This window comes from Struthio camelus, chromosome 2, assembly GCF_040807025.1.
Source record: "Struthio camelus isolate bStrCam1 chromosome 2, bStrCam1.hap1, whole genome shotgun sequence".
Lineage (NCBI taxonomy): Eukaryota > Metazoa > Chordata > Aves > Struthioniformes > Struthionidae > Struthio > Struthio camelus.
Genome location: NC_090943.1, coordinates 24,008,074 through 24,035,029, shown reverse-complemented (window position 1 = coordinate 24,035,029; position 26,956 = coordinate 24,008,074). Strand labels below are relative to the sequence as shown.

General features: G+C 40.0%; 2 protein-coding genes across 11 annotated transcripts in view; both read right to left on the bottom strand.

Annotated features, from left to right (window-relative positions):
* Positions 1–8,655, bottom strand: part of CUBN (cubilin) — a 145,236-nt gene extending 136,581 nt beyond the window's left edge. The window contains exons 1-7 of one of the 2 annotated variants that reach the window (XM_009673702.2): positions 8,498–8,655; positions 8,208–8,337; positions 7,771–7,863; positions 6,744–6,782; positions 5,852–5,953; positions 4,808–4,911; positions 820–946 (exon numbers count right to left, since the gene is read on the bottom strand). In XM_009673702.2, coding sequence (XP_009671997.2) covers positions 820–946; positions 4,808–4,911; positions 5,852–5,953; positions 6,744–6,782; positions 7,771–7,863; positions 8,208–8,337; positions 8,498–8,616 — 714 coding nt within the window. In that variant the 5' untranslated portion in view covers positions 8,617–8,655. Of the gene's footprint in view, positions 1–819; positions 947–4,300; positions 4,393–4,807; positions 4,912–5,851; positions 5,954–6,743; positions 6,783–7,770; positions 7,864–8,207; positions 8,338–8,497 lie in introns of those variants that run through there. The other variant, XM_068934653.1, reaches the window with a different exon arrangement.
* A 6,847-nt stretch (positions 8,656–15,502) lies between these two features.
* Positions 15,503–26,956, bottom strand: part of TRDMT1 (tRNA aspartic acid methyltransferase 1) — a 33,489-nt gene continuing 22,035 nt past the window's right edge. For 8 of the 9 annotated variants that reach the window (XM_068934661.1, XM_068934657.1, XM_068934658.1 and 5 more), the window contains 3 exons: positions 24,204–24,261; positions 23,032–23,161; positions 15,503–18,521 (listed from right to left, as the gene is read on the bottom strand). In XM_068934661.1, the coding sequence (XP_068790762.1) occupies positions 18,409–18,521; positions 23,032–23,161; positions 24,204–24,261 (301 nt within the window). In that variant the 3' untranslated portion in view covers positions 15,503–18,408. The remainder of the gene's footprint in view (positions 18,522–23,031; positions 23,162–24,203; positions 24,262–26,956) is intronic. The other variant, XR_011139599.1, reaches the window with a different exon arrangement.

Sequence of the window (26,956 nt, the reverse complement as noted above, 5' to 3'; positions counted from 1 at the left end):
AAAAACAGGAAGAAAACAAGAAACGATGAATTGTGACAACTTTAACAAATTGATCAAAGGAATGATTTCATATCATAGCACCGAGAACACGTGTGGTGTGCTGGTGCTGGGGCATGGGTGGATAGAAGCGTTAAGAAGGACAGGGCCTGCCGGGGTAGTTTCGGAGAGCTACTCTGAGTGGAAAGAGCCAAAACTGGCATCTTCACACATCTCCTTGGAGTATACACCGCATACCCAGATTTTCTCCCAAAAAGAATTAGCTGGCTTGCTCCAGGGGGCCATTCAAGAGTGCACCAGCATCCACCCGGTGCAGACACCTGGAGAGACCAGGCCCAAACCCGAACAGAGACTGAGTCAAAGTGAGAGTGCAGAGCACCAAACACAAGCAGCAGCCATGCAGCAGCTATGCAACATTGGTGGCTCCCAGGCCACTAGTAATAATATCCCATAGTTCATTATGTTTGTCTTTCTCAATCTTTTAGGTAATAAAAATATTGTAGCAACTTAGTACTGAAATCCCCAAAAAATGAACACAAAGAATATTGTGTTTTTCATCAGAGTTTGAATATTCAAAGAATATTCTGAAGCCCCCTATGGATGTAATAGTAGATCTGATGCTGTGACAATGCCTCTAACAAGACACAAGGCATTTTCAGTTCTTTCTGCTGTCCTTAGGACAACAAAGAGGTTAGGCTGTTTTGTACGGTGGCACTTCTTGCTGTCTTTCAGCAGCAGTGTTTGCTACATAGCTTTGCGGTACTCGGTATTATTCATTCCTCTTGCTGTGCTGTATGAGGAGCTGTAAACATTGTTCCTTACCATGTTAGGCTGATCCCTCTCTGCATCTACGCAGATGCCATGCTCACAGAGCGTCTCAGATCCTCCCTGGCAGTCATCGAATTTCAAGGCACAGTGAGGCCCATAGGTTTCTGGAGTACAGGAGCAGCTAATGGTGAAAGCAGACAGCAAAATCAAAACGTTTTCTACATATATAGCACAGGTCCCATATTGCCATAGTACTGCTACTCCTTATGTATGTGCTGATCCTCATAAAATCCTTGTGCGATTAGCAATACCGACATCCCCAATAATAACAATGCACAAAGGCAAGGCTCTGTTCAGCAGAGACTCACAAATCACACAGGGCTCGTGCACAGCTTTGTGTGTCTGACCACGTAGGGGAATCCACAGCCCCATGTTACATTCGTAAGCGCAGATCCAGAAAAAGGGAAATATCTAACATGATACTTAGGGAGAGTGGAAACCTGGAATTCCCAACATAAGTCAGAGAGCACCTAAACTTTGCATTTTAGCTATGACCCTTATACGACATCAGCTGCCTCTAGCGATATGCAGAAATGCATTGGCATCAGTAGAACTGGTGCTTATCTCATATCTAAGATTATTCAACATCCATAACCTAGGAACATCCCTTCTCTCCAGAGTGACTCAAGCCAGTTGTCACTCCCAGCACACCCCACCAAAGCAGAGCTCTGTGCAAACTACAGTAGCCACCACAGCTTTCTTTTAAAACACCGCCATCAAAGGAGATGGTGGCGTTGCCTTTTCCTCCTCCAGCAGCTTTGCTGTTGCAGGGCGTTCATCTGGGAGGTGGCACAGCCAGGTCCCTTCCTCCTCTGCACGTGTGGCTGGGCAGGCTCTGCTGCCCACTGTGGGACTGGGGCACTCTCGCACTCCCACTCTACAAGTGGCAGCTGCCAGTCCAGTTTTTGGATGAGCATGGCAGGCAGGAGGAGGCATTGGGGGCTGAGGAGGTAGGGAGAACAAACTCGTGGGCTGAAGGGATGCATGCCGCAGGAGAGACCTGGCCTGCAGGCTCCCAGCTGAAATGTTATTTATTGAGCGCACCTCGTTCACAGCATTGTACCTATGCAATGGAACAGAAATTGGAAACTTCTGAGCCATCAAATAACATTTCCCTTTCTCTCGCCTTTTGTTTCCACGTGGACCAAATCTGAGGCACTCTCAAATGTAACAACAAGTTGAATGGGAGAAAAACCTATGGAAAGTCTCCTATCGGTTAGCTAGCTTGGTAATAAAGTGAAAGTGAGACACTTATCTGGACACAAGTATGTGCTGAGATATCTGCTCCTTACAGAGACATATGGTAATTAAACATCTCTGTTGAATTACTGTAAGCTGGCCAAAGAAAAATACTCTATAAAAGCATTTATCTGTAGAACTTGAATCAGAGCATTCCAGTGAAGCTGATCTGGACCTTGGAGCAGTTTATCAATAAGCCATCAGTATTTCTGCCAGCTGTCACATGCACAGTTGAAAAATCAGTTTGATAAGCCAGTTGCAGGCTTCTAAACGCTGCTCACATAGCAAGCAACCCCTATGAACTTAGGCTTTAAAAAAACCACAACAGTTTAATGCTTAACTGTGGTCTGCAGGACTGGGAAACAGCATGTTTATTATTATGAGAGCCTGCAGATATACCAAAACCCTCTCCCAGATGCAGCAGTTCAACCTGGACAAGCACAGCGGCAACAGGTCAGGGAACCAGATCACTTTTGTATGTTCAAAGTACACTTCAGAGCTTCATGTTCAACTCCAAAGGACAGATCAAGGCAATCAAAACAGTTCCTAAGGAGAAGGAAAATGGCACTCCCTCCCACCTAGTCTGGCAAAGATTAATCTATTACCCATTTGAAGTTGCTTAGAGAACAGCTTCGTAAGATAGGTTGTGCCCCAAGGAGCTTTGGCCAAACTGTAGCTGTGGCTTGGCACTGCCCTGGTTCTCTCCCATTGCTAAAGTTAGGTCTTGCTGAGGCCTCCCTTACTGTGAGCATGACACAGAAGTCTGATAGACATGGGGACTTTTGCAACGCCTAATCCAAATGATGCAATGTCCTGTTAAGGTCCTGATTCTGGAAAGCGTTTAGATACCTGCTCTTTTTCCTCACACTTCAGTGCTTTCCTGAGCTAGAGCTTAAAACACGCAGGGAGTGAGGACTGCAGTATCCTCCCTTTGACTCTCTACCTGATTCACTGCTGCCCCTGGCCTTCAGTTATCTCTGAGTGCTCTGCGAAGCTAAAAAGCACCATTTTCCTAACAGGCAGTGCACACTAATGTATTTAACTATGCCAAGAGCAGGAATGGGGACTTGGGTTCCAGAGCCCCAGAAGAATCAGCAGCAATACTCTCACAAGTGCTGGGAAAAGCCATGTCGCGCTCTACCTGGGCAAAGATTTAGCATCTTGAGAGCACTCAGAAATAAGCAGATATACCCTGAAGACACACAGGCTGGTGAGGAAAGGACTGAACAATAATTCTGAAGCCATAATGCAAAAGCAAGAATACTGAGATTTGGAGGAATTATAAGGAGCACTTACTTTCCAGTACGTACTGATTCAGCAGCTACCAAGGAGGGGAAGAATTAAATTTGGGAACAGATTTTGAGCAATCTTGACTATACTAACACAATGCCAACACTTGTGAGAAAGTTTTGCTTTCTCAGACCTTAACTTAGTCACGTACCTATATGCCACATTACTGAGCACAGTTAGAAACAACAAGTAAAGATAGGTTGCTTTGTATGTAGTTTCCTTGACAAATGTCTGTGTTGGCTACAGCTGCACGCATGCTAGAAACCTCCTTTAAAATCAAAGATAAGCTGCCAGGAAGCATCATGCACTAAGAAACATCTCAGCAGGCTCTGTGTTAATGCTGAAATGTGAGGAGCACTGTATAAGAATTTCCCTCTTATGAGGTTCTTACAAGAACTGACAAAGCATTATAAGCCAGTGTTATGCCAAGCAAATATTTGCGGGGGCTAAGATTTTCATGCTGAAGCTGAGGACAAAACGCTTTGCAGAAAGCTGTGGTGCCCTATCCAGCCTGCTTGTTCCCACTGCACAGGGAGGGCTTTGTATTATATCTGAAAGTTATTTATTTACCAGATTATTTGCCACTATGGAAAATAAGACAGAACATTCAGGCCAGTGTGCCCTGTAAACAAGAGCACGTTCCCTAAGGAGCTGAATAAGAACTGCGCTGAGGATGGGCATAGCCAGAGCAGGGTATGCCCCAGGGACCTCATGTCCCCAGGCGCCCATACATAGGCACCCCACGCATCCCCCATTGCCAGCTGCAGGCAGTGTTTCTCCTTTCTCCCTGATAGCACGGGGTATTTTTTGCTCTGCGACAGTCTCAGTAGCTCCTGTATTTTTGGAGGAGGTAAAGGCATTTTGTAGGTTATGTGGTGTGATGGGAATGCCACTGAGCAAGGGTGCCCACATTTTCAGGAGGTTTCCAGCAACTGAAAGCCTTTACCAGGGACAAAGTTCCACTCCTGCTGACCTCCTCCATCTCCTCGGTCCCATCTTTCTCAAGGGGTAGGTGATAACGGAGAGACGATAATCTTCCTGTGTTGGTGGGCACAGTGGGATGTGCTGGTTAGAGGCCAGCATGCAGCATCTCACCTCCCTGTCCGCAACGCCGGTGCAAAAGCTTTCCCCTAAGGCAGAGATTCAGGTCACCTGGACCAGGCTCCGATTTGCAATCTCCATCCCAAGCATGGATATCTAATAAATCTAGTTATTTCTTCTCTTTTTTGTGTTGCCTCTCAGAGGCAAAGGTTTCAGAGAGCATTCTGTGGCTGCAGTGGGGTCGGGTATACAAAGTATTAAGAATTTTATGCTCTCTCAGACTGAAAAGGATCACAATACATTGATATTCGATAAATCTTGTGCCTAGAACTTGTATTGCAGATGCAATAGTTGGTACAAATATAGCAGAGTATTTTAGATAGGATTTTTGCGTATAGTTTTGAAAAGTTACCTATAGCTGCCTGGTGTGTTCACACATGTAGCTCCATTCTGGCAGCCTAATGCTGTTTCAGCATAAATCTGGCATTCATTAACATCCACAGAACAGAGCAGGCCCTAAGATGAAATGGAAAACCAGTTTATTTTCCAAATAACTGAGAAAAAAAGCAAACCATGGAGCTAATCTTCAATATCATTTCCAAAGCATACAAACCATGGGCTGCTATCAGCAGTTTCCCTTATAAAACATTAAAACAAAAGTCTATTGTTCAGCTGTGTTTGCGACCCTAGCTATCAGTCAAACGAGGGATAAAATATTTCAGATGTTTGCAGAAAGCATATGGACATCATAGTACTACCAGCCCCTGTACTTTCCAGCTTTCTAGCAAATGGCTCAGAAAACTTTCTGGCAAACTGTTTTTTTAGAAGATGTCGTTTTATTAAAACTGAAAGCACAGCAATTTTGACCCAAATTTTACTGGGACAATTTTCAGGTTGAGAGCATTTGAGAGAAAGATAAAACTTTTCAATCTCCAAATGCGTGTTTGAGCATCACTAAAGCCTTTGCCATTAAAGTCTTTGAATTTCAAAAACTCAGAATGGGATTGATTACTTACACTCTCATCTGTTTTATCTCTTGAATAAATATCCTTCCCTTCCCCCAGTCTCTCTGTATCTTTGCATAAGATCAACAGCAAGATATGCAGTTCAGTTCACTGTGCTCAGCAAAAAGGAAAGGCAAATTCTCTGTTGTTGGAACTGCTACAGCATCACTGACTGCATGGAACATCACCCACATTTAACAGCGCAGGGCCTGGCCATTGGTTCGGGCTTGGGCTTTTTGATATATTAATATTTTTGAGAATGAAACATGCTACACTTAAACCAAACGATGAATCTGATACGGCTGCTTTGCTGTTCAATATATCTCACTTGGTCCTGAGCAATCTTAAAAAGATGTGCTTAAAACTGTGTGCTTTGCCACAATTGCACTAAGCCAGGGATTAAGCTTACAGTCAAAATACATATTGCATATGCAAGGAAGCTAAAGACTCACCTGCCAGTTGCTGGGACAGAGGCAAAAGAAACCATCCAGCAAGTTTACGCATGTCCCTGAGTTCTCACAGGGGTTGCTACTGCACGCTTTCCTTCGGATAGTCTGAAACCCAGACAAAGAGCAGGAAATGAGGTTCGTTCCTTGAGGTTATGTAGGGTTTCATTAGCATTGCTTTCCACGGCAAACCTTTTATTTTTTTCCTTCTTTCATTTTTCTTTTTTTGCTGTTGTTTTTTGCTTTTGTTTTCTTTTTTAGCCAGGTTGATTTGCAAACATTTTGACCTGCTTTGCTCATATCTGCACAAAATAACGACTAATATGATTTGCTTTACACAGGATGGCCAACTGCAAACAGTGCAAAGAGGAAAGCTCTGTAAAAAGTAACCATTAATAAAGACTATTCCTCAATGGCAGAGTGTTTGTGGTTCTAGATGCAGGATTATCTTGTCTTCTTGATTTTCTGTACTGGCAGCTGTAGCTGTGCCTTTGTCACAAGCTCAGTGGAGAAGCAGCTGACAGTTGAAAATGAGCTATTTCCAGTACAATAAAAAATTCCAATTTTAATTCTCAAGTCCTCGTCTTGACAGATCAGTGAAGGAAGAGTTTATTTTTCCTCAGTATCTGGCTGTTATTCTTGAGTCTACAACTGTTTTTCCTTTAAGGAATGCAGGCTCCTACACAGTTTATACTTTGTAGGAAGGCATTTCAGCTCCTCTATAAATCTTGGGTTTTCTTTTTTTTTTTTTTTTTACCTCTTGTTACAACAAAAGTTTTCCTGAATAATGCATGAGAGGAAAGAAATCATTTACCTAGTCAGTCATTGTAACTTTACTTCATTTACTTGGGCTTGGGTTTTTCTTTTTTGATCTTTAGTTTGTTTCCCAGTTACTCACCTGCTCTAAGCTTTGAAGTTTGATGTCAAGATTCACAATCTGCAACAGAAACGCAAATTATATTGTGCTTGGCATTAGAGCGACCGCAGAGATATGTGCTGGCCTGACTGGGTGCTGGGATGCTAGTTGCCAGTAGGCTAACAAAGTATTTTCTTTTGAGAAAATACAGTAGCTGGTGTGTCAAACCAGGTGCCAACTGGGTTCAAATCAGTCCCCATTCAGTGAGATGTCAGTATGCTAGGCTCTTTGGGAAATCACAGCTTAAGTATGTCCAACTTTGGCTACAAAACCAAAGACTCAGTCTTGTGAAGATGTATTCAGGTGCTTAACTTTAAGAATGTGAATATTCCAACAGGATTGCTCAGGTGCTCTTGGGCGTACAAAGCCTGCTGTTTGAGACAAGTACACGGAAAGCCAAAAAAAATGTTCACTATATCTCAGTGGGTTGTAACTACAAATAGCAAGCTGAAACTGATTCAGTGAAAATGATGGATTAGGACAATTTCCCTAAAGAGAGGGCTGTTAGGCCATAATGAAATTGTGGCAACACCGTAACAGAAGGCACTGGCAACCAAGTCAGACAAAGGGTTTCAGTGTCTTCTATTGGAAAAAATATTGTCAGTAGCAGGGAACAGACTGAACTACCTCACAGGTCTTTTCTTTACATTGACAATTTCTATAGCCCATTTCACCCCTGGAAGGGAATATCCATGTAACGCATGTAAGAATATACATGGTCTATTTCCTGAATTTAGTGGGATTTCACTTCCATAAATATTTAAGGATACCATCTGTAGAGATGCTGACAGCAAACAATAGAACAGTCCTGGTATCTGCAAATTAAGGGAATTACAGGAATATTTCCATTGTCTCCAGAGATACCGAATTAGGCCATGCCCGTGAGCTGATAGAGACTGTGTCCCACTTCCCAACCTGGAGTCCAGAAACACTAAAATGAATCAGGTCAATATGTTAACCTGAGGAATGGAAAAATCAGACCTTTAATGGAGCATAAGACAAGACTCACCTTGGAATCCAGCAGAGCAACCTGACGTGACACATTCTGAGAGGCACCAATGCCTTTTTTAAGTTCTTGAATATCAACATTATTTTCTCTCACCTAAACTTAAAACAAGAGAGTGAGATGATGTGAAACACGCTTTGCCTTCTCAAAAGATCAGAAAAGTCTGATTCTTGCTGAACTTTACTATTATAAAGTCCACTTAAATACAGAGCTCTGTTCCATACACGCTTAATCTTTTAATTACTTTATGTAATATGATCGCTTTATGAGTCTTTAATAGCTTGCATTCATACTAGAGTTCTGACAAAGATAACATAAAGTCACAATCATAAAAGCTACATCAAAGTTACCAAGTTACTAAGACAATTTTTAAAGAAAATTAAACTGTTAATGTACAAGATTGAAAATGAAAACACAATAAAGAGAAGTAACTATATCACCTGACTAAAAAGCTCTGCAAGGTCTTCTTCATTAACTTTTATTTTCCCCAGTGGTCCAGTTCTGAATTCAATATTTTTGCTGGAGCCAGTATGGAACACTAAGTTACCCTGCTCTGAGGACAAACGAGGCCTGTTGTAGTGTGGAGGAAAAAAAGATCATTTAGCTGCACGTATCTGTCAAGGAGTATGGAAAAAAAATAGACATTTAAGCCATTCTGTTCCCATTAATAGCACTTAAAACCCACCATAGAGCAAATCTGTTTGCAGCTGATACTGGCAATGGTACTTACTGTTCATCATAAATGTCTCTTTTCTGCCTCTCTTTTTCATAGTGGTTTGATTCCCAGCTCAATCCAGAGAGTAATAATAATGTAATTAAAAGCCCAGGAACAGAAGCAGGCCAAAGCATTGCTCTCCACCACAGTCCCGAGCTCGAAGTGAAGCCTCCTGTGCTGAACTATACTTTTGAGAGCCCAGGTGCCCTTTGCTCTCACACAGCTCTGTATTCCCAAGGCGCCCATTCTGCTCTACTGCCTTGTATGGGTAAACTTTATCTCAGGTATCTTAAAGATTTACAGACTGCAAATAACCTAGACATTAAACACATTATTCACTTCCCCTCTCCGTTTTCAAGAGCTTTGAAAGATAATTGATCAAAATCTACGTGTATTTAGTCATTGTCTCTTTGGCCTTTGCACAGCAGAGCACCCCCTGCCTCAGAGCATCTTGTAATTTGCAGCAGGCGACTGTGGGGCGGCTCACAATCCCTGCGTCCCGCACTACACGAGTGAAGGAAATGGCTATTTGGCAGCAGTAAAAGACTTAGATTGTTACCAAAAAAGTTATATATAAAAACTGCAATGATTGGCAAGCAGTATTTGCACTGAAGGAGAAGCTTCCAGCCAGTAATTCATTGGACAGATGGCACAAACAAGTTAGCAATACCACACAACATCCCATGAATTGCAACAGCCAGATATAATTTTAACCAAATATGGTTGCTCTGACTTGAGAATGACTCAGTCCCCAGATGCTGAGGAGATGATCACACACCAAGGGGACTGCATATTGTCTGGCAGAGGTAGGCCGTTTCCATTGCACACACTAGGGCTCCTGAATTCAGGGCTAGCCACAGACAACGCAGAGGACCAAACAAGAATTAGCATAAGGCTCCAAGTTAATTGAAAAATGCAAATTCATATGTTCTGAGAGCCAACATTTGGATCTTGATCCCATTTTCCTCTACCCTTCAGCAGCACCCCTCCACCTTCTCCAAGGAAGAGTCCATACCAGGACACTTCCAATATCCTGTCACGGCCACTGCACTCTCATGCGCTGTCCCTGTGGTGCCATGGCTGGAAGAACACTTCCCAGGCAACCTCTGCACAAGACAAGGTAACAGGGCTCCAAACTTTTGGCATCCCCCAGAAACAGTTTACATGCATGTTGAAGAGAGGGGAGGCTGGCAGAAGCCCCAGGCATCAGGGTCAGTCAGCCCCTGAGGCTACCTGTGCCTAAGGCTCAGTCTGTTGCTGCAGGCAGCTGTGGCAGGGTCCATGTCCTACTCTTCTTCAGGACTTCACTCACCCGTCAGGCCTTGACCTTCTCTTTCTTCCACTGACTACAGTTCCCAATTTTCCCACTGGACCACAGACTCCATGTTCACTTTCCTTGTGCCCACTACTATGTGTCAGGGTCTCTGCAGTCTCATCTTCCACCCAGAAAGTCAGCTTTACGTGACAATTCCTGCTACTCTTTTGTTTGGCTGCCAGAGTCCCCATATTCCTCTGACAAAAGGTCTTGCTGTGTTTTCCTTTCTTTCCTTATTAGGTGCTTTGCGTGTCTTTTTTTCTGCCTTCATGCTAGGAGCGACCTGAACGTCCAGTCCCAACACCACTCATTTCTTTCCTTTCTGTTTAATAGGTAACTCATTCAGGTTGCTCACATTTCAGAACTACCAAGAAGAGCATAGCAGAAACAGTTGTAGCTGCCATTGCTAGGAGGTAATGGTAGCCACCATTCACTGGTCCTGTAACCTGCACACTGCTGTAAGAGGTAGCTGAGCCTTCTGCACTTGCTATCCTTACCTGGTCTTCCTTCCTGCTCCAGTTTGCACTTGTGGTTTTCCACTTTTCACCTGACAGGGAAATTCTGCTCACAGATATCTGGGACAAGCCCTGAAGCTGGGGGGTTGAATGAATTCTACAGCTTTCACTGACAGAAATGCTATGAGGTCAAAGACCTCCTGCAACCTGAGAACTGACTGGATGTGCAGCAGCATCTCACTACCACCACTGTTTTCTCCTGTTTGCATGAGGAACAAGCTTTTACTACTTTATTATCTATGCTTTTAAATCCTATCTCATAATTCGGTACAGTGAGTCCGCTGACAGGGTTCCTTGTGCTCATGCAGATTGTGATGCAGATAACCCAGTAGCTGCTGCCTAGAGATCTGGAAGGGGATGAAGTTTCACCTGAAGCCACAGGGCACAGTCCTTCCCATATGCCTCCATCCACTGGTGCTGTAGCAGCAGCTCAGGTGTCTGGCTGGCAGCAATATTCATCCCCTCTGCAGTAGCCTGTGGCCACCAGGTATTGCTGCCAGACTGGAGGGGAGCATGAGCAGGAAACCCCATGTGCTGTCCTTCATGATCGTAGGGGATGGTGTTTACAACAAAATTAGAGTTGCCTACTCAATTGATGAAAACTTTCATTCCATTCAATCCAAATGAGCTATGATATTTCACACCAACTGAGGATCTTTCCCTGCACGTTTTTTATCTCATATTCCCCAATTCGTTCTGAAACCTGTTCCAGAATAGGAGAGCATAGATAAATTACTGACGTCTCTGATCAATGGGACGCCGTCTGCATCTGCATATACTTGTACTTTCCATGCCCATTAACATTCTTCATGTCTGTATTGATATTTATCTGGGTTTGTTTTGCTTTTTTTCAGTCTATTCAGTTTTTTAACTGGGTTGCTGTCAACTTGAAGAAGCTACGGGCTAACTATACCTACAGTTCCTAGCAGACTGGTTGAATGTACGCATACTTCAAGGACTGACTTTCACAAAGTCCCTCACATGTTGACAGTTTTCAGCCTGGACTTTGGTTGTTAACTCGAAAAAAAAATCCTTCCTTTTCTGTATTCAATTCTTCTGCCTCCTGAGTATGCATTGACCCTCTCTGCTGCCTGTATGTCTTTGAATGAAGAAGCTCTTCTTTCTAACTAACTCCAGCAATAGAGATAGGGGAGAATGCTGCTAAACCAAGGAGGAAGAAGAAAGAACTCTTCTCACCTTCTCTCCATGCAGGTTTTATAGCTTAGAAAACAATTGACCTGAAGGCCAGGTGAATCTGACTTTGCACTGGTTTTAAGATGGAAAGAGAGCTTTGAGCATCTATCTAAACTTTGTATGGAACAGTATTTTCTATTTTATTAGACCTTTGAGATTTTACTTAACTTACTGCTCTATTCCGAGTGAATGCACTTCAGGATGGCCAAGCTGTGAAATCTATAAACCATTTTAAGGAGAAAAGTAGGAGCACACCTTTTAATTTTACTGAAATACATTGGATTAAGACGTCATTTTTGGAGGAACAGAATGGAAACCCTGTAAATATCTGGCATAAGAATAGGGGTTGTTCATTCTAACAAGGAGAGCTGGCATGAATACTTTCTCCCAAGACAGATCATTCCATTACCTCACCAACATTATAGCTGAGGAAACATCTCTGAAGAGAATAGGTTGTTCACAGATTTGGCAGGAAGTAACAGAGCATTTGTCTCTAATGCCAGTTGAAGTTCATCCTGTACTAGAAGTGACTGCAATTTACCACCATCTTATGATTCTGTATGGGGCCAAATGAAATGAAATGGCAGTCTCTACCTCTCTAGCAATATGTGCCCACAATGCAAGACATCGCTGCAGTAGACCTACAGCTGAACTCAGATTATGGCTAGAATTCAATATGCATTGATTGCACCTAGAAAGTCAACTCGGACACAGATAACAAAACACGAGTCTATGAGAGTGCCTCCTTTTTTAATGGGGGAAGTGCAACCGTTGGTGTGGATTCGAAACCTAATTTTTAAGGGTAAACACTAACATGCAACTCTTTACTTTGTTTTATATATGTAAAAAAAGATCTCTGCATATTCAATATTATGACTCAAATACGTGCAAATAATTAAAGAACCTGTCACGCTGCTGGCTTACTCTCAAGTAGTGCATATTTACCTGAATTTCCCCTTGGTTGAGGTCACGTCTCCCAGTATTTCCATCTTCATTTCTCTGGATTCTCTTTCATCTTTCTTCTTTTGAATAATACTCCAATGTTCAAATGTGACACACCACAGTCATATAAAGAAGTACTGCTACCTACATGGTCAAAAAGCTCAAATTGCTGGTGTAAACAATGCTTAGCACTGAATTCTTTGCTTTCAGTGTGTTCTCTGCAGGTCTGAGAGGACTGAGCACTAAACCGAAACTAGGCCCTATATGGAGGATTACACGACACAATTTACTTCAGCTGAAATGGGGGTGTTTCTTTGAAAAACATAATATTGGAATGGTTAGTTCTTTAACGATCTCTTTTATTCCTCAGCATTCTGCCTTCTTGCACCTGCTTAATATTTTGCTCCTTCAAAACAGATAAGTGATGAAGTTAATAAATTATCTGATGATGAGGTTAAACTGGCCTGAAAATCCAGGTTTTCCTTTTTTAGTTATAAAGAGATGGGTTTGGGTTTAGTTAGTTGGAATTTATCTATCATCCTAGCTCACCCTTGATTTCTTTACCACAGTGGAGGCATTTATAATATATACTGTTTTTGTTGCTCCGTCTTTCTGCTTTTACTTCCTGTGTGTGCTGATTTTACAAACCATCAGCTTAATGCCTCCTATTTTCCATTCTCCGTTTCAGTCTTTTTTGAAATTAGGTTCATGATAAAGTTTCCAGCCAGTAACATTGGCTTTACTCTTTCCTATTGATTATTCCAGTCCTTTTAGCACATTCAAATTGCTTTAATGTTTGTTGGAGTTATTTTTAGAGACTGCTATTTGCATAGTCGCCCTTCTCCACTAATAACCCTAAAGCTATGAATGGACCCAGCTGCACAACCTCTCAAATTTGTTCTGTTCACTTTTTTGGAAGGCTTAGATCTGGGCTGTACACTGCAAGTACATGAATCACTTGCTATGTACTGATATTGGGATCACAAATATTGGCATTCTGCCACAATACAAATATAAGAAAGTAAGAGTAGTCATACTGGGTTAGAAAAAGATCTGTCTAGGTCAGTACCCTGTCTGCAACAGTAGCCAAGGCAGATGATCAGGGAAGGAAGGGTACACAAAAGGGTAAGCACATACAGTACCTCTCCTATGTATTCTCTTTACCTTCATCTATCTGCAGCTTGAGGACTTCTTCAGCCAGAATTCTACCTATTCGGTACTCTTCAAAGGATTTTTCTTCCATGAACTTATCCAGTCTTCTCGTGAACTCTTCCCCATGCTTCACTTTACAACGCATACATAATGAATAATGCCAGATATTGCATAAGATGGACAAACAGCGGAAATGTAATGCAGAAATATTAATTCTAGGTAGAATCCCATTTTCACCCAGTGCAACATTTATAAACAAAATGGGATTAAGTAGTTTTTTAAAATATATACAGGGCAAACATAAGAACTAATCAAAACTATTTATTACTCTTCAGGTGTAAGAACATACGTTTGAACCAACAATGTGTTTTGCTTCCAAATGCCATGTTGTACCTTAATTTAGAAGTGTGGTAGAGTTACATCAGCCCAGTGCACGGACCAAAGCACAAAACAAATACGCTCTCCACCAAGATGGGATTTCAGGGTGTATTCCTGTGTTTGGAGAGAGCAGCTCCCAACTGGAGAAGTTTTTAAGGACTTCCTTGTGGCAGTTTTCTGAGTTTTAGTAACAACCCTCTGTAAAGGGTGTCCAGCTAGAGCAGCCGCTCAGAGAATCCCTCAAGTTCCTTCCAGTAGCCCTGTTTCACTAGAAGTGGTATATTCCAGTATATTTTAGCCCATCCAACTCTGCTTCTTGCTTCATCAGAGCTCTATGAAAAGATCCTTTGTCCATGCATGGGGAAACATGTTTCCTCCCACTGTCAAAAAGATCAGGAAAGTCAAAGAGAACACTCCAGTTGTCCTGTGCTTCTACATGGCTGTCTGGTGATCTAATGGAATATATTTCTTTTTCCCAACCCCAGTAATCAAATAAACATAAAAATACGACAAATCTCTTCACGGTCTTCACAATAACCTTTAAATTGACATGTTATCACTACTCATTGTTTAGTCTTCCATGCTCTCTTGGGTATCAGTTACTTACTCAAGTAAGCTGTTACTCAGTGAGCATATGCTTCCAAGTTTATAACACCAGAACACCCATGTGTTGCACAGGCAAAAATGAGGACACTCACTGGAATTCACTTTTGGCTATATGGCTAGATTCTTATACTCTGGTATTATTTTTCCTAGGCTATTTCTTTGACCACTTCTATATATTAGAATATATAGATATAGATATATAGTTATTATATATATTGATATATATTTATTATATATATTGATATATATATAATTATATATATTGATATAGTGTATTCTTTAAATATCATACAGGGGAAAAAAAACAGAGCACGTAAGTGGTTTCAAGTATCTAAGAGTAATCTAAGATACTAAGATACTAACTAAGAGTATCTTAGTAATACTAAGTTTCTAATAGATTTTCACTTTACGAAAATTTACAAAAGGAAAGAAATACAATTCGGTATTTATACAGAAAGTCAATGGAGCATTAAATTTCTGTGTGAAAAGCAAGCAAATAGAAGAGAGAAAACAGCGTGAGCTAAGAATTAATAGTTTATCCCCGAGATGTAACAAATACTTGCTGAATTTTCTATTTGTTTTAGAAATTTGCTACAATTGCTACCACAGAATAGTCATCAAAATATTGGACCTGTTTAGATTTCAGTTCGGCCATTACTATTGAGATCTCTTTTCAGAGAACAGAATGGACATATCCATGACTAAATTTTAGACATACGATAGAATAACTAGAGAGTAATGTTTTTTTCAGCTTGCACTACAGAGATTCCTGGCAATCCTTATACTTCTTCTAAGGAGCTGAGCAAAAGGTGAGACAAAAAAGCCTGCTAGCAGGAGCCTTATGTTCACTATCTGGAAGGATGTACCTCCACTGGAAAATATTAAGTTCATCTACCAAAAAAGATTCAGAACCACTGCTTCAAACAAAAGATATTTTAATAACTTCACTGTTACACAGGTTTCTTCATGAGTACAGGGAAATCCTGGATTAACTCAGATAAAAACAAGCTTACATAGGTAAAACATTCTCAAAGGCAATTGCCATGCTCTACAAGCAACTGCATAAATATGACACCCCTAAATATGAATGACATCTTCTTCCTCACTGGAGATTCTTAAGCTTGAGGGAATTTGGTCATATCATCTCACTCAGACAAGAAGATATATTTCACATGTGCAGAATAACTAAGCTGTGAAAGCAAAAATCAGATTCTAGCTATCTCCTCCCAATTCCAGAGCTGTCCTCCAGATTTCACTCATTTACCTTTCAGCTGCTCTTGCAATCACTTTTCCTATTTCATTGCTGTTAAAAGGTTTAAGTTGAAGTTGCAAAGTTCTGCACAGATGTAGGCTGCAAAGCACTTACTATTAGGAGACTGCTTGAAAAAAGAGAAGCAACATGATCATCAAGCGAGGTCAAGCAGGTGCAACTCAACAAAGCTCGGTAAACAAGTCTATTAATGACAAATAGATGGGATAGGAAGCAGTTCACTCAATTTAGCTGCGCTCGTTTTCCAGGGCTCAGAGGGGTAAAATACACAGAGACATATTTACAACTTTGAAATCTGTTCAAAATATTATCTGCTTTGGAAACAGATCTGATAAGTAAACAAATTTCAGTCTTCACATTCATATGAAATGAAAAAATCACTGCCAACATGTAACAGACTATTGCTATATTATAGTTTTACATGCACCTACGTAACTTTCAAATTACACTTTAATACAGCTCGCTTACGAAAGGCATATAAATTAAAATAAGCCACTAAAATATCATTTAAACACTAAAGAATTGAAAATGAAATGTTAATAGTTACTATTATTACAGTGAGGCAAAATGAAAAGGCTATTTAAATGCTTTAGCAGAAAAAAATCCCATTTTGTACATAAAATTATGATTTCCTTTGTTTTCATTTGACTGTTTAGATCACTTCAGAGAGGAAAAGATCCTCTCGTTATCACGTATCTCCAAGAACAAGACCATGTAGTAACTGGTTATTAATCTGCTGATAAATTTAAATAATAACTACCACGTAAACAAACTATAGTTCACAACACAGTCCAAAACACACTTGCTCTTTGCAAAGGTTAGCAGTAGATATAACCTAAAATTATTACTCCTTTTTGCCATTATACTGCTACAAGAAATCATGTAAAGAGGGGGTCCAGAACTCATCTTTCTCTAAGATAAAAGAGCCCAGTCCAGAGCTCTTTCAGGAGAATTTATTTCCATTTCTCTTCTATAGCTGGAACACTCCAAGTGGTCAAAATGCTCTTGGAGAACAAGACAGGCTGCAGTAGCTCAGCCCAAGCTTTCCTGATTTAATAGTCCAGAAGCAGCAGCATGCACATTAAGACAGAAGAAGAAATAAACAAGGAGTCAGCATAAGCTAAAGTACAGTATAAGGTGATACCTACCACACTCATTTTCTCTTTCAGGAGGACTACAGCAGAACAGAACGCCTGCAGTATCTCTACAGCACCTCTGTTCTCTAGTCTTTAGTATCTACTGCATTATCAAGCCTGGATGCAATATATCGTAACTGTGAATAGGTCTTTCCCACAGAAAAAAAATCAGTCTTTTTCCAGGCTGGTGGCTTTGACAACTTGCTGTTTTGGTGCAGAGGAACTATGATCAATCTAAGAAATCCTTCAGTCATGTAACATATCAGTCCCCTATTGGTTGTTTACTAGCTACCATCTCACCTTTTCCTCTCTCAACCTGGTTTTTCTCTAGATACCATTATGGCATTATCTGTACCAAAAGTAACAAACTAAACACATACTTCTTCAGACGGCACTCAAGTTTTTCCATAATTTTCTCTACTGCTACAGGATGCTGAACTTACAAGACCTGATGATACACAAATCTGTTAGCCCAGCTCTATGAGATGGTGTACACCTGTGGCATTCTAGGTGGCCACAGACAGTGGCCTCACCCCAACATTCACTCCTTACCCTAGCCGTAGTGTCAAATTCTGTGAAGTCTTGGAAGATAACCGTGTACTTTTTCTCCAGTTCTCATGCCACAGAAACCCTTCCTTGCCTAGACAGGGAGCTTTTAAATCTTTTTATGTCTTGTATGTGTAGGTCTTTGGTAAAGACCAATGATCTCATCCTGCATGATTTAAGTGAAAATAGAAACAGCAAAGTTATTGTCAAGACTTGTGATAACCTTGAAATATTTTTATTCAGTTGCCCCGAAACAAATTTCTCCAGACAGATACAACTGGGTTTCAGAAACCTACAACTATCTAGAGAGGATCAGGCAAACATAAACTAAGGATGATATTGTGTTTCCTTAAAATACACATACAATACCTATACAAAATACTGAATTTAATAGTTTCATTAGCTACAAAAACGCATCAAAATCTCAGATTACATATACAGTAAATCTTTTAAGAATAGATCACTTGCATTTACAGATGAAGATATTTTACATGTAGAACTTGGTCTCTGCACTTAATTAGAACAGCTTTGACGTTTGTAGCCTTTTTATACTGCGTTGAGAAGACAGTTTTAAGATAAAAATACAAAAGTTTTACCCATTTTCATTGAGGAATGTGTAAATGCTCCTATTTTTCCTTCTGCAAACTAGAAAGAACATCTAAAGCCATTAATTCCTGGCAAGATCCATTTAAATAAAACATCTGTACAATGCAAATCCACCATAAATACAATACAATATTAAAAATACATGAGAACTGTTCAGTAAAATACCTGGACAGACATTTTTGTTAGCTGTGATTTTTGTTAAGCCACTATCAACTTTCTCTTAAGAGACAAAAGTATTTTCTGTCATCAGTCCATATTTATCAGATTCAGGTTCCAAACGATCCAAGTAGAAAGGAGATCAATTTTGCCACCACGTGTACATTGAGGCTGTTTCCCAAAAGACGGTAGCGTTGCTTTATTGTTACTTTGTGAGGGAAGCCTAAAACAAAAACAGATAGTTCAGTGTCATTAGTCTGGGTTTGTTTCTAGGTTTTGGTCCACTGCTATTTTTCATGAACAATTCTTAATACAGTTATCATAGACTGCAGCTTATGTATAGGAATCCCACACACAAAAATAACTCCCAACCAGGTCACTGGATTTAGACTGGTTCTTCCATTAGCAGTACAGTCATTTCTAAGCTTTAACAAGTAGCTTCAAAACATTGCCTTCTTCTGTAACTAATGCTAATCTACCTTCTCTTCATACAGCTCAAAAACGCCAACGTTCTTGGTGAAGGACAACCATCTCAGGGAGGGGCAGCAGTACCTAACACATTGCACAACTGCTACTCTACAGACTATCAGCAGAACATCCAAAGAGGAATGTGGCCATGGCAGAAAGAAAATACACAGATTTTGCAGACGTACTAAACTGCTTCTCTCGACAACTTTTACATTTTACTTCTAATCTGAGCTCCTCCCACCAGTTAAGGCAAATCAAACCAGTCTGACTGCACAACATACCACCAGTACAAACCAGGCTGTGAGCAAGGCTTACTGCAGTGAGTGATCAAGCAGCTGCATAATTTTCCATGTAATTCAACACTGGCCCTGTGGAATGCACTCAGAAATATAGATAGCATCAAAAATATCCTTCACATTAGAAGAGCAAAGACTGGCAGAAAGAAACGAGGCTCAGGAAAAATTAAACTGGTTCAGGCATTGTAAAAGGTCTGCACTGTGTACTGAGCACACAATCAGAGGTGAGAGAGGTGCTGAGAATTAAGTTACCAAGAACCAGCTAATCAACTATAATTGTCCTGGCTCACACTCTTAGCTCACTCTAGCTGTGAGCTAAAGTGCATTTGCTTTAACTTGAGTGAAAGATGAACAGCAGCAGCGATTCAACCGTGCATGTCATTTGCTAAGCTGCTGAAACTCGATCACATTCAATTATTTGATCATACCCTAAGAAGAAGCACCTAACTTTGACCCTGAGGTCATCAGCACCCAGATTAGCTTTGATGCATGCACATGATGTGTGCAGAAGTGGCATACACGTTCTGAAGTTTTCACAGCGCATCAGTGAAACCGTCTTCCAGAGGGGGCTCAGGAGAGAACGTGGCTGGACAGCAGCTGAGCCAAGGGTGGGAAGCTGAGGAGGTGGTGTCTGGGAGGAGGTGCTGCATCCTTCTCTGCCAGTTATTAATGCCTTGAACGTGGACTAATTTGGTAAACACATCTTCTGCCAGTTCTAAGCACTCTGGCTCAGCTTTCTGGCACTCAAAATTTGGGCACCCATTCCCTCTTTGGAACAATCACTTAAATTCCCACACAAACTTCCACAGATGGAGTTCTCACTGAAGCCACTGGATAAGGCACAGAATTTACACATTTTAAAAGAATATATAAAAATGAATGTGCATTTGTATATAAATACATATACACTTACAGCCCAATAAGCTTATCTAAAAAGTGAAAATTCCAGAGATGCTCCTACCGCCTCTTGGCAGCCCTAAGCCTGGACGTATTTTCAGGACTCTCTGCCTCCTTTATGCCAAGCCCCCTCCATCTACCTGTTAACATTATCTTGCATCTCCTCTCTTCTTGGCTCAAGAACAGGCTACATCAGAAGGACAGATTTAACAGCTCAAAGTATGCAGGTACTTGCTGCACAGTTCTGAACTCTCTCCATATCTTTTAGGTCATACATGCTACTTGATGATGTTGCAGTCTTGGCAACACTCACTATCAAAGAGTGCTGGCTTTCTATTAGGCTGCCATTTGTTTCTCAATAACATACATACATTGCTAATAGGAAAAATGGAAAAGCAACAGCATCCTGATGTCACCCTCATGAAAACAAGTCACAGCTGCAAGAATCATAACAATATTGCTATGGGACCCATGATAATGACTAAGGCAAATGACTGCAGTATTTCACTGACCTATAGTGCAATTACTATTTCTACATTCAGACATTAAAAGCACAAATAAATCTGTTAATGTTAGGAAAGAAGAATGACTGTAACTCTGGATCTTTTGTGTAAGAAGGGGTTACAATATATATCCATATATACTTTGATTAATGGTAATTGTAGCTAAGAACAGCATCTGCTACCAAAGCTTCCTGACATTCTCTTCACTAAGCCTTATTTTCAGCTTAGAGTTTTCTCATTCTTTAGTGTTCTGGGCCAGCATATCGGTAGTGGGTACATCTTAAGGATTTTTGTTAAAAATTTCAGCCCAAATGGTGCTGTCACTACTGAACACAAGAGAAAAGAAATTATAGCACGTTCTCCTTTGAAAACTCCACACTTCACAACAATGACTTGAAATTTAACATGGGAGAAATGCTGTCAGGAATATGTGCTTTGCTGTAGCTGAAATATAGCAAATTATAAGCCTTTGGAAAAAAATATACCTTGCAAATACTCAGAAAAAGCTTAGATTATAGTAGCTAAGTTCCCCAGAGATTCTAATCAGCCTAGAGGTGAGTAACACTCTTTGCAATTACATATTGGGAAACTTCTCGATTCAAACACAGAGGAAAGAAATGTCAGACTTGTGACTCAGTGTACTGGGAAAGACGTATTCTGCATATGAATCAGGAGTATACAACAGAAGAAGCTTCTTGATGAGAAAGGCTTGTTTCATTTGCTGTGGAAGTTGGACGTGTAGTAACAGCAAAGCAGGGAAGTGCAAGAACTGTGAAGAAGGTCTCATGATTAAGGCAGAAGGGTACTGCCCTTTCAGAGCTGGAATCTGTCCCTGACACTACTGCACGCTTCCTAGGTGATAAAAGACAACTTTGTTAAATGAGTGCTTCATAGATGGTGACTATCTGGAAGCTCCTCAGACTTAGAAGCTTGACTTGTTGTGAGAGTTCAGTTCTTTTTCATGTACGTATTGAAGCTCACAGCTGCCCCAGAAGATGAGCTCTGAACAGAGGAAGCACTGTATCGTTCCAAGCACTCTGAAATAGTAATAGCCAGACTTTACAAGCTGGTCACCCTAAATTAATGGTGTCTTCCAAACATAACTATCTCCTTGCCTCAGTTCTCTCTCTGTAAAATATTACAGAGGCAGATGCAGCATTAACCCTACCACACCCCTCATTGGTATTGTAAAGACAGATTTAATGTTTGGGAAACACCAGCTATTATAATAAACATCATACTTAAAAAAGAGAAATGGACAATTCTGTGTTCAAAAGGCAGCTTGACAGCATGATAAACTTCTTTTAATATCAGAGAGGATGCATGCTGAACAATGGGAAAAATCACACACTAAACAGAAATTCAATATGCAGCCCTGTTTAGCTTGTTAGGCTTCTTTACATTAGCCTAAGTTAATATGGAAGAGAGTTGTAATAAGACAGAGGCTGTCCGCGGAAAAGAGTCTATTAAAGAAGGCAGGCTATGAAAAATATCTGCATATGGGCATATAACACAACACAGCACACTCTGCAAATACTGTTCTACAAGCAAGCTTAGGCCCGACTACTCTAAATGTTTGACTTAGCAACCCTGATACTGTTCTTTAAATGTAATAATTTTGAATGTAACTGTAAACAGTAAAAAATAAAAAATAAAACTGCAACAGAAAAATTATACAAACTATTAGCCCTCTTTAAAACTCACAAAGTCACAAAAGGAATTCAAAGGAAAATGTAACGAATTTCTCAAGGTCAGTGACATCTGATTCTATGGAGGCTGGTATTGCTGAGAGACAATCAATTGAGCTGATAAGATGGCAGCAGGCCAAGCTGCTTAGCAGGTAGTAACATCTATGCTTTCTTGCCTTTCTTTATTTATAGAAGGGCAAGAGGAACTCTGGTGAACTTGTTGCAGGCTTAATTCTGGTTGACCTGTATGCAGCGTAATGGCATTGTGCCGTCTTGCTCCTTGACACCCTCTTCTCCACAAAAATAGTTAGAAAATGAAGTACCTCACCTTATTAGACCAACGGCTAGTATTGCTTTTTCTAGAAAATAGAGAGGCCTTAACAGATCATTAACTGAAGAATCTGGCTACTCCTGCACAAAGAAGCATCTGTATCCTGTGAAATTCCCTCCCTGTCAGCAGCTGCAAATATGTAGAAGAGAAAAAGCAAGCAGTTCAGACACTGAGAAACAATAACAGACCTCCTAAACTGGCAAGATACGTTGACTTATTACTATTGTTGGTAATCCTGGCTGCTGTGTAAATAGTTTCAACTTTACACCAAAGGTCTTCCTTCATTGCCATTCAGTAATATAGCATTTCTCATTCCAACCTTTTTTTCCTAATTTATGAAAATAAACATAACCATAGAGATTAGTTTTTATAAATTATGAAAAACTAATGGAAATTCAGAGAAATGTTAGCCAAGTAACAAGAACTGATCATTAAAATAAAGCAGTATGAAAAAAACCTGCAGAACAAAAAGCATGGACTATCCCCATCAAAAAGGTAACTTGGCATTCAGTAAAAATGAAGTAGAAATGGGCACTTTGCAAGCACATACCAAATTCTGGAGGGAATCCATGGAGATTTGCTATTTCTCTTGGGGTAAAGTACCTCAGTTTTAATGTCGACAGCTTCATAAGCTTCTCTTCTTCTGGTTTCTTCTCAATGCATTTAAACACTGAGTCAAGCTATTAAGCATATCCAAAAAAAAAAAACAGATATCACTGATAGAGGTAGAACATGTAAAATTATGCTGTAACATTTGCATCATAACAGATTATCTCTTTATGACAGTGCCAAAGACAATAGCATGTTTTGTTTGAAATTATGATTGGTGTTGCATTTCTATAGTCAACACCTCAACATATTCATTTACAAGAAAGAAACCAATGTTGCCATGTGGGAATCCATCATTTCTTCCTTCAGTTACAAGCCGTACCAATACTCAATGAGGCAACTAAAGGAGTATAAACATTTGTTAATGACAGAATAAGAAAAATGACTCAATAGCCTGACCATCTACAAAATCTAAGCTGTATGGATGCAGCTGTTTTAATACATTTGCTTTGAGATTATTCTGAATGTCAATGCTGCATTCCTCATATGCTTACAAATGCCCACATAATACTAGTGAATGGCACAGAAGTGCAGGAGGACATGCTTGTGTACAGAATACGCTTTGTGAAAATTATCTTTGAATAATGATTCACTCATATATTTATTTATTTCTATCTTTCCATTTCTATCTATCTATTTCTTCTTATATTTATTTATTTCTATGCCCAAAGACTTCACTTTGTGGTGAACTGAGTATCACAGTAGAACTTTTCAAAATACTACGTCTTCCTAGATAAACAATATGCTTTCTATTCAAACACTTCAAACATTTTACATGCTTGTTGGATCATCTGTGCACAAAAAATGACCCGAGATTCACAACATGGTAACCTAAGTTATCCATAGAATTAGTCCAGTTTAACATTTTCACATACCCCTGTGAAATCGCTGCGTGACATTATGGAAAATAAAATAATAGCAACTTGTATTCTCCCCAGAAAGAGGCACACATATCATCTTGATTTAAACAAACTGCTCTTTGGGAATTCAGCTGCCATAAAATGTAGCTTTAAAAGCATTTTTATTATAATAAATTCAGAATAGCAAAGCTGAAGACAGACAAAACAAGTTTTAAAACAAGTCACTCTCATATGCTAGTCTAGATGTTCTTACCTGTATATCTACTGCTGTCTGAAGAACTGAGCCTGTGCCTTCTACATAGTGTCCATACCTTAACAACAACAGTAAAAATCTTAAGTGAAAAATTTCATTGGACTTCAAAATCCTGACAACTCCAAGATGCAGGGAGCTTAATGAAGCTCATTTCCTGTGATTAACAAATAGTCTCCTGGATAGATAAAATAGAAGTCCTTGTTATTAACAATGCTAACCCTGAAAGTGCAGATCAGCCTTTGAACATACTCCCTGGGGATGAGTCTGCAATCAGCACACAAGGGTTTATCCCTGCTAATGCCTTATACAAGGCAACTGGACAAAGAATTCAAGAAAAGCATCATCAGAAAGGGCCATCTACATTACATTCACCGATTTTACACTGCTAAAGGTAAAAGGGTCCTCGGTGTTCAAACTGACTCGCCATACATGACCATTAGTGCGAGCCTACAAGTTTTATATCAATCCATTAGGAACAAAGCAATTCAGTCAGACTTAATTTTTGGTTGTTTGCATGTTTTCCAGAAAGGAAAGAGAAGGGAGATGGTCAGGCTTCTGTGCAGAGCAGCTAGCAAGGAAAAAAAAAAAAACAACTAAATAGTAAGTAAATTGACGTTATAAAACCATATGATAGCTTTTTTAGATCTTTGTGGTTGATTATATAACTACATGCTTACTCTACAGTCTCTCCAATGCTATCATTTAAACATAATTATGTATTTGCTGGGCTTTCAGAAACATGTTCTGCTGATCTAAACTACAATCGTGTATGAACGTCCTGAACTGAAAGAGATCAAGACAGAGAAATAGATAGGTTTTGCACAGTGGAAGAAATTCAGAACATCCCCTGCATCAGATGGCAGTGGTTTGTACCTACCATTAACAGATACTACTCCCCAGTTTTCTCTTTGTATCTGTAGACAGCCGTCAAGGGTCTTTTACTTCATTTGGGGCTCACTCTACACCAACACACTTGGAACAATTTTTCTTTCAAGCTTTCCTAACCCCGCAATGAAGAAATGAACATTCTCCCTTTAGCACAGATGCAATGACCCGCTGGGCTCAAGCTTGAGAATTTCTTCTCCAGTTAGAAAAGTTTATGAGTAGTTCTTCCAATATCAGTGAGACCAACCCACATTTTTCAAATAAAGCATATGCAAATCTCATTTAGCATCAGGACAAAAGGGCCTAAACACTAATACGTATTAAAAAACACTAATACGTATTAAAAAACATTAAACTAAACTGTGTTGTAAATACATAATATTTAATCGGTTAGATGCATTCTGAAAATTACCTAATATCAGGTTTTAAAATGTAACACATGTGGCAGCGAGAAAGTTTGACATTCTTCTTACAGTATCTGATCTTATATTTCAGATGAATGTATTTGAGACAAAATAAATACATGAGGATAAATTTCAAACTGGTATTTTATTTCCTTTACTGAGGAAAAAAAAGGATCTTTTCCATGGGATATACGTTATATAAAATGTTCCACTCTAAATAACTGGCACTGGAGTATGGAACTGCCCACAAAAAAATTCCATTTGGTCTAGAAAGATAACGTAACACAGTTAAAAATGAAGATCACCATATTGACATTTTTATAACTAAATAGTGAGGGCGGGTGAGTTTTTTTTTCTTACACAAATGTCAGCAGACATCCAGTGTTAGCTGGATTTTTATTAATTACTATTGCAGCTGCTGACTACAGAAAAAATTAACATTCCTAGCAGATTCAGAACGTGATGAAATATGGGAAGCTTTGCCAAAGTAAGAAATGAGTCATTGATTTTTGGATATTTCATTACCAGTTATAATGAACGAAGCAGCTGGCTTAAGAAATTGCAGTCTTAAATTTTTACCTGACTCAAAGTTTTTTTCCCCCCTCTTTACTTCCACAAGCATTTATAAAAATTCTTTCACAGACATAATTTATTATTTCTAGGTACGCTGTCTCCTGTATTACGACTCATAAAAAGATGATTTCCACAATGCTATCGTTTCTGTAACTAATTTTACACTATTTTAGAAGGTATTGCTCCTCTGGTCAACAGCACATCAAGAGTTTACAAGCAGATCCAGCATAAACATATCACACCTTTTATTTGCTCTGTTCGTTAAAATGGCCAATTGCCTCTCCCACAAATTCTGCCACCACAAATGATGCTCCTAAGAAAAACTGCCATGTCTGTGCTCTCAAGGAACTCAGGAACTGTGTTCAAACTGTCTTGACATCTAAGATTGGAAGGGATCACAAGATCACCTGCTTGATTCGCCACATACCACAGGACTCTGCATTTTGCCCTGTGCCGCCCCAAAGCATTTCAATCCTCAGAAGATATACTGGTATGATATAGGCAGAAAGCAAAAGTGTCATATACTATAAGCGCTTGAGGTTCCTGAAATAGCAGTAGCAATGAATGCAACATACCCAGATCATCCTTAGCACACGAACCTTACTGGAACTCTCTGAAGACCACTCACAAGTGAGGAAAAAAAAATGTCCCCGTTCTCAGTGTTGGTGATAAGCATGACTCTCTTAAGTAAGACACCACGCAGGCATCTCAGCAAAGGGATTCTCTGTACTACTCAGAGTACTGCTCTGCTCCATCCAGGGTCCCATTTCCCAAATTTGCCTCAGAGAAAGCTAAAAACAACTCCTAGAATACATCCAGCAGCAACATATTCTTGGTCTGAGAAACTGACTCGGATGAAGCCTGAAATGCAATTATAATGCAGAGCTGTAA